A 12,444-nucleotide genomic window follows, 5' to 3' on the forward strand; every position below is an offset into this window, starting at 1 on the left:
CCTCTCCTCTCCTCACATCTCTACTATCTGTTGTTGACCTCTCCTCTCCTCACATCTCTACTATCTGTTGTTGACCTCTCCTAACATCTCTACTATCTGTTGTTGACCTCTCCTCTCCTCACATCTCTACTATCTGTTGTTGACCTCTCCTCTCCTCACATCTCTACTATCTGTTGTTGACCTCTCCTCTCCTCTCCTCACATCTCTACTATCTGTTGTTGACCTCTCCTCACATCTCTACTATCTGTTGTTGACCTCTCCTCTCCTCACATCTCTACTATCTGTTGTTGACCTCTCCTCTCCTCACATCTCTACTATCTGTTGTTGACCTCTCCTCACATCTCTACTATCTGTTGTTGACCTCTCCTCACATCTCTACTATCTGTTGTTGATCTCTCCTCTCCTCACATCTCTACTATCTGTTGTTGACCTCTCCTCTCCTCACATCTCTACTATCTGTTGTTGACCTCTCCTCTCCTCACATCTCTACTATCTGTTGTTGACCTCTCCTCTCCTCACATCTCTACTATCTGTTGTTGACCTCTCCTCACATCTCTACTATCTGTTGTTGACCTCTCCTCACATCTCTACTATCTGTTGTTGACCTCTCCTCTCCGCACATCTCTACTATCTGTTGTGGACTGGTCAGCGACCGCTTTGTTGAGATGACCTTGTGCTGGACATCTTCTGAGAGAGGAGACAGGAGGAGAGGCACAGAGCCAGCCGCTGTAGTCTTAATGAATTCACTATTGTCCGCTTTGAAATTTAAAACAGGGTAATCACACACACAGTGCTGACTTTGTTGCATTTTCAGTCATCTATTTATTGCATGTGTTGTGCTTATGGAGATGTGTGTGATCACGTGTTATTCTGAGCCCTCAACTGGTTTCACCCAGCCTCCCTAGAACAGAGTAGACAGCTAACAAGATGAGTGTGAATAAAAAGGAGGAAATGTTTTGTCTTGTATTATGTTCGATTAAATCTCCCTGGCTGGCTGGCTGGCTGGCTGGCTGGCGTGGGAGGGGGAGCTCAGAACTCAGCTGTTTAGCTGTGTTTTTGATTGGATTACCAAAGCCAGTGTTCAACATTCCTTCTTACGGGCGGATTCCTGATTCCTCCAACGGGAATATTTCAGCATGCATTAGAGTGATGCCGTGAAGCACTTATTCCGCAGTACCTTAACTTCCTGCAGCCTAGCTGGCAGAGGGGTGTGTGTGAGTGAGACCAGACCAGACAAGACCAGAGAGTAATACTTCCTCAGAGCTTCTCTTATAGGCTGTGTCCTAAACAGCTCCTTATGCCCTATATAGTCCCATAGGGCTCTGGTCAAAGTTTGTGCACTAAACAGGGAATAATGTTATGATTTAACTGGATAAGAACCCAAATGCAGACAAGTACACGAAGCCATAGAAGTTTTAACAGGTTTATTTACAATGTTCAAAGTCCAGGTTTCCAAATATATGGGAAGAGCAAGTCCAGGTTACAGGGAGGGTAACAGATCCAGATCAGGGCAGGTGTGGTACCGTAATGTCCTAGTGTCCGTGATGAGTCCAAAAGAGAGGTCCGGTATTGGAGAGCAGGATGGTGGTGGCAGGAGTGAAGCGGAGGCAGGAGTCAGGTTCCAAATATCTGTGGCACAGGAGAAAAAGTAAATAGAACAGACCAAAAACACAAAGAGCAAAAATAACCAGGTTGAGTCGGCAGCGAGACTAACATGGTCGTCTTGACTATGATCTGACGATGAGTGGTAAGTTTGACCGGGTCTTAAAGGCTGAGGTGATTATGGTGAATGAGCTGCAGCTGGAACCCTGACTCCCGCACACCAGACTTCACTCCTGCAATCAAGGACAGACAGAGGGGAGGGAGAGAGCAGAGAGAGCTACCTAGCAGCAGTAGGCCTAACAGTACCCCCCCCTCTACGGACGCCACCTGGCGGCCGACGGGGCTTATCGGGATGTAACCTATGAAACTCTCGGACCAGAGCAGGATCCACAATGAAGCTCCTGGGCACCCAGGAACGTTCCTCGGGACCATAACCCTCCCAATCCACCAGGTACTGGAAACCACGACCTCGGCGGCGAACATCCAGAAGTCGCCGGACAGTGTAGACCGGACCCCCACCCACGATCCTGGGCGGAGGAGGGGGACGAGAGGGCGGGCACAGAGGGCTAACCGACACAGGCTTAATCTGGGAAACATGAAAGGTGGAATGAACCCGTAGGGAGGCAGGAAGCTGTAGCTTAACCGCGCAGGGGTTAACAATAGACAGTATCTTGAACGGTCCTATAAAACGAGGCGCCATCTTCTTAGACTCCACCTTCAATGGAAGGTCCCGTGACTTCAGCCATACCTCTTGACCAGGAGAGTAACCGGGAGCCTGGGACCGGTGACGGTTGGCTTGCCTCTGCATGTACGCCGAAGCTCGGGACAGAGCTACCCTGGCCTTCCTCCAGACCTTGAAGCAGCGGCGCATGTGGGACTGCACCGAGGGTACCGCCAGTTCCCTCTCTTGGGAAGGGAACAGGGGAGGTTGATAACCCAGAGCACACAGAAAAGGAGACAAACCAGAGGAAGCGTTAGTCAAGGTGTTATGAGCATATTCCACCCAGGGGAGCATGGAGCTCCATGACCCAGGGGTTAGACCCAGTGACACAGCGAAGAGCGGTCTCCATCTCCTGGTTCGCTCTCTCGGCTTGCCCGTTGGTCTGGGGGTGATATCCAGAGGACAGGCTGGATGTAATGCCCAAAGCTTTACAGAAAGCTTTCCACACCTGGGAGACAAACTGGGGACCCCTGTCAGAGACAATATCCGTGGGTAGACCATGAGAGCGGAACACATGTTCAACCAAAATATCAGCCGTCTCTCTGGCAGTAGGCAGTTTAGGTAGGGCCAAAAATGAGCGAACTTAGAAAAACGATCAATCACCGTAAGAATGACAGTCTTACCAGACGAGGGGGGAAGTCCAGTGACAAAATCCATAGCGATATGCGACCAGGGCCGGCTGGGTATAGGTAGAGGTCGTAGATGACCAGCGCTGGCCTGGGTGGAGTTCTTACTTCGTGCACATACCGTACAAGCAGCAATGAAGGCTCGAGTGTCCGCCTCCATCGTGGCCCACCAGAACTTATGTCGCACAAAGTCAAGGGTCCGCGAAACTCCAGGGTGACAGGTAAGGGGAGACGAGTGAGCCCACTGAAGTACCTGGGAGCGAGCAGACTCAGGGACAAACATCCGGTTAGGAGGACCCCTCCCCAGGGTCAGCTTGATGATGTTGAGCCTGTCTAACAATCCCCTCGATGTCACATGTGATGACTGCAATACTGCAGGTAGGAGGCAAAATGGGTTCAGGGTTACTACCAGTATCAACAGCCGAATGAACACGAGACAGGGCGTCAGGCTTGACGTTGCGTGACCCAGGACGGTAAGACAGAGAAAAATTGAATCTCCCAAAAATAGTGCCCACCTGGCTTGACGGGGGTTGAGCTGCTTCGCTGACTGGAGGTAAGCCAGATTCTTATGATCCGTCCAAACGATGAAGGGTTGTTCCGCCCCCTCCAACCAATGTCGCCACTCCTCGAGAGCCAGCTTAACGGCGAGCAGTTCACGATTGCCAACATCATAATTCCTCTCTGCCTGAGAAAGTTTCCTTGAGAGAAAAGCACAGGGATGCAGTTTGTTATCTTCAGGAGAACGTTGTGACAACACTGCACCTACCCCAGTGTCGGATGCATCCACCTCCACGACAAACTGGCGGTCGGGGTCCGGCTGCATCAGAATGGGAGCCGAGGCGAGCGATGTTTCAGTTCTTCGAACGCTGATTCGGCCCCCTTCATTCCAAGCGAACGGTCGTGAGATGGAGGTGAGAGCGGTGAGTGGCGCCGCAATGCGGCTGTAGTCCTTGATGAACCTCCTATAGAAGTTCGCAAACCCCAGGAATCGTTGAAGTTGTTTGCGGGTAGAGGGAGCTGGCCAGTCCGTGACAGCAGAGATCTTAGCTGGGTCCATCCGCAACTCCCCCTGAGCTATGATGTAACCCAAAAGAGGTCTCAGACACATGAAATTCACATTTCTCCATCTTCACAAACAGTTTGTTCTCCAACAACCTTTTGCAACACCTGGCGCACATGTAGTTCATGTTCCTGGGAGGACTCTGAGAAAATCAAGATATCATCCAGATAGACAAAAACAAACCGATTCAACATGTCCCGAAGGACATCATTGACTAGTGCCTGAAAAACAGCAGGGGCATTGGACAACCCAAAAGGCATAACCAGATACTCAAAATGTCCCAAGGGTGTGTTGAAGGCAGTCTTCCATTCATCACCCTTACGAATGCGCACCAGGTGATACGCATTTCGTAGATCCAGTTTTCGTAAAGATGGTAGCACCATGAAGGAGGGGAAGAGCAGAATTAATCAAAGGCAGAGAATACTTGTTCTTAATGGTGATGTTGTTAAGACCACGGTAATCAATACAGGGTCTGAGGGTCTTATCCTTCTTAGCAACAAAAAGAATCCCGCTCCTACAGGTGACGAGGAAGGACGCATAATACCTGCCGCCAAGGAGTCCCGAATGTAGTTCTCCATAGCCTCCGTCTCCGGCCGGGGAGATTGTACAGGCGACTGCTGGGGAGCGGGGCTCCTGGCTGGAGGTCAATGGCGCAGTTGTAAGGCCGGTGAGGAGGAAGAGAAGTAGCTCTGTGTTTGCAGAAAACGGATGCCAGGTCATGATACGCGTCAGGGACAGCAGAGAGATCCATGGACTCCAGTGGAGGTTGAGGCACAGTACTGGCAGGAGTCTGAGCAGAACACAAACAATTCACATGACAAAATGTGCTCCATGAAACAATGTTACCTGTCACCCAATCAATGTGTGGATTGTGTCTTATGAGCCAGGGGATACCAAGGACCAGGGGTGTCTGTGGGCAGTCGATAATATGGAATTGAATGTTCTCCTGATGATTTCCCGACACTCTAAGACAAACAGGAACAGTTTGATGGGTAATACGGGTCAACAATTGTCCATTTAGACCCTTAGCCTGCAGCGGACAGTCCATAGGAACAGTCTCCAAATCCATTTGTTGAGCCCACTCTCTATCCAAAAAGCTTTCGTCGGCACCAGAGTCAATCAGCGCACTAACAGAGAAATTCTGGGACTGCCACTGGAGGGATGCCTGGAGCAGAATGCGGGGAGAAGAGGAAGAATCCGCTGCTCGGCTCACCAAAACTTCTCCCATTAATGATGAGCCGGCCCCTTTTCCCCGGACGAACTGGGCAGGAAGGAACGAAATGACCAGCTTCTCCACAATACAGGCAGACCCGAGCCTGAATACGACGTGCACGCTCCTCTGAGGACAACCGTGCACGACCCACCTCCATGGCTTCGGGTTCAGTGCTCCTCGTATCGACTCGGGAAGGCACGGCTTTCTCCGTAGGGAAGATGCAGGGAGGAGTTTGTTGATGACAGACAGGTTGCTTGGAACTAACACTCCTCTCCCGGCGGCGCTCCCGAATCCGATTATCCAACCTGATAGTGAGTGAAATAAGATTATCCAGCGTAGCCGATTCATCATATGACACCAATTCATCTTTTAAAGTCTCAGACAAAGCATTGATGAACACTCCTTGTAATGCCTCGTCATTCCAACCACTCACTGCTGCTAAAGTCCGAAACTCCACTGCCATCTCCGCCACACTACGAGCCCCCTGTCGAAGAGAGAACAACCGTTTCGCAGCCTCCTTGCCTCGTACGGGGTGGTCAAAAACCTTCCTCATCTCCGTGGTGAAGGCAACGTAAAGCGTTGCAAATGTCCGACTGACTCTCCCATACCGCGGATCCCCAGGCACGAGCGGAACCGCTAGTAGAGTTAATAAGGTAGGCAATACGGGCTCTTTCTGAGGCGTAGGTGAGGGGCTGTTGTTCAAACACTAACGAGCATTGAGTCAAAAAATCGCCACAGGTTCCCATGTTCCCGTCATAGCGCTCTGGAGCAGGAACAAAAGGCTCTCTGATCTGGGCTGAAGGGGTAGTAAGGGCAGACACTTGATTGGTGAGTAATTGAACCTGATTAAGCAGCACCTGACTGTCCTCAGCAATCGTCTTAAACAGGGTATCATGTTGGCCAAGTAAAATGCCCTGATTGGCTATGGCAGTCCAAATTTCAGTGCACTCTGGGGTGGTATCCGAGCTACTGTCTGCTGGGTTCATGTTGGTCAGATCATACTGTTATGATTTAACTGGATAAGAACCCAAATGCAGACAAGTACACGAAGCCATAGAAGTTTTAACAGGTTTATTTACAATGTTCAAAGTCCAGGTTTCCAAATATATGGGAAGAGCAAGTCCAGGTTACAGGGAGGGTAACAGATCCAGATCAGGGCAGGTGTGGTACCGTAATGTCCTAGTGTCCGTGATGAGTCCAAAAGAGAGGTCCGGTATTGGAGAGCAGGATGGTGGTGGCAGGAGTGAAGCGGAGGCAGGAGTCAGGTTCCAAATATCTGTGGCACAGGAGAAAAAGTAAATAGAACAGACCAAAAACACAAAGAGCAAAAATAACCAGGTTGAGTCGGCAGCGAGACTAACATGGTCGTCTTGACTATGATCTGACGATGAGTGGTAAGTTTGACCGGGTCTTAAAGGCTGAGGTGATTATGGTGAATGAGCTGCAGCTGGAACCCTGACTCCCGCACACCAGACTTCACTCCTGCAATCAAGGACAGACAGAGGGGAGGGAGAGAGCAGAGAGAGCTACCTAGCAGCAGTAGGCCTAACAAATAAGGGTGCAATTTGGGCCTCATACATACAGTACCAGTCAAAGGTTTGAACACACCTACTCATTCCAGGGTTTTTATACATTGTAGAATAATAGTGAAGACATCAAAACTATTAAATAACACATATGGGATCATGTATTGACCAAAAAAGGTTAAACAAATGAAAATATATTGTATATTTAAGATTCGTCAAATAGCCACCCTTTGCCTTGATGACAGCTTTGTACACTGAATGCATTTCAATTAAAAGCAGTGCCTTGTCCAGGGCACCTAGTCATAAGACGCCACAGCCAGCTAGCATGCCGGACTCCAACAACACGGTTTAGCACCAATACTCGGCCACAACAAACCACCAGTGTGTCAACACGCCAAGCAGATCGTTCGTGTCCGTGTCTAACGTTGTGGGTTAGTCCCGACAGCTTGAGCGAGTCCGTCGTCAACTTATTCAGCCAGTTAGTTAGCTAGAATAGTTAGCATACTAGCTAGCCATTGCTTTCTGCCAACGAAGAAACCCCTCCTTTCACAGCACGAACACACAGAGAGAGCCAAGCTAACGTTAACTAGTCACCCATGTCCCGAATTCCCTGAACGACTCTGGCTACCAGTATGTAAAAACAAAACACAATTGTAGGTTATAACTTACCCCTAGCAGCTACTGTTAGCTAGCCAAGTGCAAAGCTAGCCACTGAATTGAAACCTGTCCTCTCTCCTCTGTCCTCTGTCCTCTGTCCTCTGTCCTCTCTCCTCTCTCCTCTGTCCTCTCCTCTGTCTTCTGTCCTCTGTCCTCTCTCTTATGTCCTCTCTCCTCTGTCTTCTCCTCCGTCTTCTGTCCTCTGTCCTCTCTCCTATGTCCTCTCTCCTCTGTCTTCTCCTCTGTCTTCTGTCCTCTGTCTTCTGTCCTCTGTCCTCTCTCCTATGTCCTCTCTCCTCTGTCTTCTCCTCTGTCTTCTCTCCTCTGTCCTCTCTCCTATGTCCTCTCTCCTCTGTCCTCTCTCTTCTCTACAGACCAAGTGAGGAACAGTTACTACATAGGTCTGGATGGATCTCTGCGTCTGGTGCTGGCCAACGGTATGGAGGTGTCCCTGCACACGGAGCCCCACCTGCTGGCCGGGACGGTCAACCCCACGGTCAGCAAGAGGAATGTTACCCTGGCCATCGACAACGGGCTCAACCTGGTAGAGTGGAGGCAGCGTAAGGAGCAGGCCAGAGGACAGGTCACCGTGTACGGACGACGACTCAGGGTAAGGATGTGTTTAGAGATACATACTTAAAGGTTCTTGTTCGATAATACGGCATGTGTTCCCTGCAGTCTTCATTGCCTATATTGGTATCTCTGAGATGAGAAATGAAACCACAGGTTTCCTGGGTGTGGGAGTCATGTGTGTAAACCAGGGCTGTATCTAGGGGTCAACGGAGCAAATCAACATTTATTTGTCACGTGCACAGGATATAGCAGTTGTGAACAGTACAGTGAAATGCTCAGCTCTCTAAATTGACATCAGCCTGCAGTGTGTGTAGGTCTCTTGTATGTGTCTGACCTCTGACCTCTGGGGGTCAACGGAGCATGGCTGCGGTGTGATGGATTCACAGTTGACCTGAGGGACCTTGACTCATCTCTTCTGGACTGTATCAACCTCTCCCTCTCCCTCTCCCCCTCTCTATCTCACTCTCTCTCTGTCTCTCTCTCTGTCTCTCTCTCTCTCTTTCTCTCTCTGTCTCTCTCTCTCTCTCTCTGTCTCTCTTTCTCTCTCTGTCTCTCTCTCTCTCTTTCTCTCTCTGTCTCTCTCTCTCTCTCTCTGTCTCTCTTTCTCTCTCTGTCTTTCTCTCCTCTCCTCCTCACTCACTCACTCACACACTCACTCACTCACTCACTCACTCACTCACTCTCTCTCACTCTCTTTCTCTCTTTCTCTCCCCTCTCTCTCAGTTGGTGGTGTGAGGGTGCTGGGGTTGGTGTGAGGGTGCTGTGGGTGGTGTGAGGGTGCTGTGGTTGGTGTGAGGGTGCTGTGGGTGGTGAGAGGGTGCTGTGCGTGGTGAGAGGGTGCTGTGGTTGGTGTGAGGGTGCTGTGGGTGTTGAGAGGGTGCTGTGGGTGGTGAGAGGGTGCTGTGGTTGGTGTGAGGGTGCTGTGGTTGGTGTGAGGGTGCTGTGGTTGGTGTGAGGGTGTTGTGGTTGGTGTGAGGGTGCTGTGGGTGGTGAGAGGGTGCTGTGGGTGGTGAGAGGGTGCTGTGGGTGTTTAGAGGGTGCTGTGGGTGTTGAGAGGGTGCTGTGGGTGGTGAGAGGGTGCTGTGGGTGGTGAGAGGGTGCTGTGGGTGGTGAGAGGGTGCTGTGGGTGTTTAGAGGGTGCTGTGGGTGGTGAGAGGGTGCTGTGGGTGTTGAGAGGGTGCTGTGGGTGGTGAGAGGGTGCTGTGGGTGATGAGAGGGTGCTGTGGGTGTTGAGAGGGTGCTGTGGGTGGTGAGAGGGTGCTGTGGGTGGTGAGAGGGTGCTGTGGTTGGTGTGAGGGTGCTGTGGGTGGTGAGAGGGTGCTGTGGGTGGTGAGAGGGTGCTGTGGGTGGTGAGAGGGTGCTGTGGGTGGTGAGAGGGTGCTGTGGGTGATGAGAGGGTGCTGTGGGTGTTGAGAGGGTGCTGTGGTTGGTGTGAGGGTGCTGTGGGTGGTGAGAGGGTGCTGTGGGTGGTGAGAGGGTGCTGTGGGTGGTGAGAGGGTGCTGTGGGTGGTGAGAGGGTGCTGTGGGTGATGAGAGGGTGCTGTGGGTGTTGAGAGGGTGCTGTGGGTGGTGAGAGGGTGCTGTGGGTGGTGAGAGGGTGCTGTGGTTGGTGTGAGGGTGCTGTGGGTGGTGAGAGGGTGCTGTGGGTGGTAGGAGGGTGCTGTGGGTGGTGAGAGTGTGCTGTGGGTGGTGAGAGGGTGCTGTGGGTGTTGAGAGGGTGCTGTGGGTGGTGAGAGGGTGCTGTGGGTGGTGAGAGGGTGCTGTGGGTGATGTGCCCAGTGTAATTACAGACACGCAGGGTGATATTGGGGAGGGACGACGACTCCGGATTCCGTGGAGCTGCTCAGTGAGGATGGAGGAAGAGAATGACTCAATGACTAGCTGTCTGATGTCCCATCAATGACTAGCTGTCTGATGTCCCATCAATGACTATCTGTATGATGTCCCATCAATGACTAGCTGTCTGATGTCCCATCAATGACTAGCTGTCTGATATCCCATCAATGACTAGCTGTCTGATGTCCCATCAATGACTATCTGTATGATATCCCATCAATGACTAGCTGTCTGATGTCCCATCAATGACTAGCTGTCTGATATCCCATCAATGACTAGCTGTCTGATGTCCCATCAATGACTAGCTGTCTGATGTCCCACCCAAATGGGTCTGATCATGATGGGTCTGATCATGGTGGGTCTGATCATGATGGATCATGGTGGGTCTGATCATGATGGGTCTGATCATGGTGGGTCTGATCATGATGGATCATGGTGGGTCTGATCATGATGGGTCTGATCATGGTGGGTCTGATCATGGTGGGTCTGATCATGGTGGGTCTGATCATGGTGGGTCTGATCATGGTGGGTCTGATCATGGTGGGTCTGATCATGGTGGGTCTGATCAATGGGTCTGATCATGATGGGTCTGATCATGGTGGGTCTGATCATGGTGGGTCTGATCATGGTGGGTCTGATCATGGTGGGTCTGATCATGGTGGGTCTGATCATGGTGGGTCTGATCATGGTGGGTCTGATCATGGTGGGTCTGATCAATGGGTCTGATCATGATGGGTCTGATCATGGTGGGTCTGATCATGGTGGGTCTGATCATGGTGGGTCTGATCATGGTGGGTCTGATCATGGTGGGTCTGATCATGGTGGGTCTGATCATGATGGGTCTGATCATGATGGGTCTGATCATGATGGGTCTGATCATGGTGGGTCTGATCATGGTGGGTCTGATCATGGTGGGTCTGATCATGGTGGGTCTGATCATGATGGGTCTGATCACAGGGTGATTTCTCTGTTTCCTCTGCTTTCCTTTTTATGGAGGTTTTAAGAGTGGGGGAAGAGACAGCAACAGTAGTGTATGAGTGTAGTAGGCATAAACCTTTACATGTGGTGTTCTTACAGGAGACCCAGCGTGGTAATGAGGTGGTGTGGGGGGGCATGGAGTGGGAGGGGCAGTACTTCCTTAGTTATGGGTCTAATATAAGTACAGGAGTAGCAGTTCTGTTCTCATCAGGCCTAGATCTTAAAGTCATATCTACCTCAGAGGTGGAGAAAGGGGCGGGTGTTAGTGGTTCAGGTAGAAATAGGGATCAGAAATCTGATCATGAGCAGGATATTAGAGGCATTGAGGATAGCCTTATTGGGCAGCAGGATTTAGGGTCAGAGAGGGAGTTGCGGCTTAAGCGGACACAGCCGGGGATCGGGTAAAGGGTGTGCTTTTTAGAGCACGGATGGCTACCCTGAAGGACATGGATGCTCCGAGTGCGTTCTTCAACATGGAGAGGAAGTCGGCTCAGCAGAAGCAGATGTTCCATCTACGGCGTCCTTCAGTGTCTCTGATGTCGGATCCAGCGGAGATGAGGAGGATGACTATGGACTTTTATGCAGACCTTTACAGTGACAGCAACATGATCCACAGTGTGCTCAGGAGACACGCCCACACTTATAACGAGGGGGAATCTAAAGGTGCAACAACTAGGCTGGGTTGCTAATATGATGAGGATTGGCCATTTGGCTTCTGGACAATGAAAGAAAGTTGATATGAAAACCAATAGAACAGGAGAGAAATGGCGGTGGGGTCCAATAGGAATTAGATGGAAATAAATGTAACAAAATGATATTAGTGTGTGTGTGTGTGTGTGTGTGTGTGTGTGTGTGTGTGTGTGTGTGTGTGTGTGTGTGGGATGCAACGCTACTCGACACTGCTAATGGGAAGGTGCCACTTTGTCTGTCATTGGCTGTTCATTTAATGGACCTGGTGGCTATTTAGAAGTGAATGGTTCTAATGTACAGTGAGGGGAAAAAAGTATTTGATCCCCTGCTGATTTTGTACGTTTGCCCACTGACAAAGAAATGATCAGTCTAGAATTTTAATGGTAGGTTTATTTGAACAGTGAGAGACAGAATAAAAACAAAAAAATCCAGAAAAACGCATGTAAAAAATGTTATAAATTGATTTGTATTTTAATGAGAGAAATAAGTATTTGACCCCCTCTCAATCAGAAAGATTTCTGGCTCCCAGGTGTCTTTTATACAAGTAATGAGCTGAGATTAGGAGCACACTCTTAAAGGGAGTGCTCCTAATCTCAGTTTGTTACCTGTATAAAAGACACCTGTCCACAGAAGCAATCAATCAATCAGATTCCAAACTCTCCACCATGGCCAAGACCAAAGAGCTCTCCAAGGATGTCAGGGACAAGATTGTAGACCTACACAAGGCTGGAATGGGCTACAAGACCATCGCCAAGCAGCTTGGTGAGAAGGTGACAACAGTTGGTGCGATTATTCGCAAATGGAAGAAACACAAAAGAACTGTCAATCTCCCTCGGCCTGGGGCTCCATGCAAGTTCTCACCTTGTGGAGTTGCAATGATCATGAGAACGGTGAGGAATCAGCCCAGAACTACACGGGAGGATCTTGTCAATGATCTCAAGGCAGCTGGGACCATAGTCACC

The 12,444-nt window shown here is 50.3% G+C and overlaps 1 protein-coding gene across 1 annotated transcript in view; it reads left to right on the forward strand.

Moving 5' to 3' along the window:
• Nucleotides 1-12,444, forward strand: part of tenm4 (teneurin transmembrane protein 4) — a 586,910-nt gene that overhangs the window by 524,586 nt on the left and 49,880 nt on the right. Inside the window, exon 28 of the mRNA XM_041876707.2 lies at nucleotides 7,780-8,015. Within this exon, the coding sequence (XP_041732641.2) occupies nucleotides 7,780-8,015 (236 nt within the window). The remainder of the gene's footprint in view (nucleotides 1-7,779; nucleotides 8,016-12,444) is intronic.

This window comes from Coregonus clupeaformis, chromosome 5 (assembly GCF_020615455.1).
Source record: "Coregonus clupeaformis isolate EN_2021a chromosome 5, ASM2061545v1, whole genome shotgun sequence".
NCBI classification, from domain to species: Eukaryota; Metazoa; Chordata; class Actinopteri; order Salmoniformes; family Salmonidae; genus Coregonus; species Coregonus clupeaformis.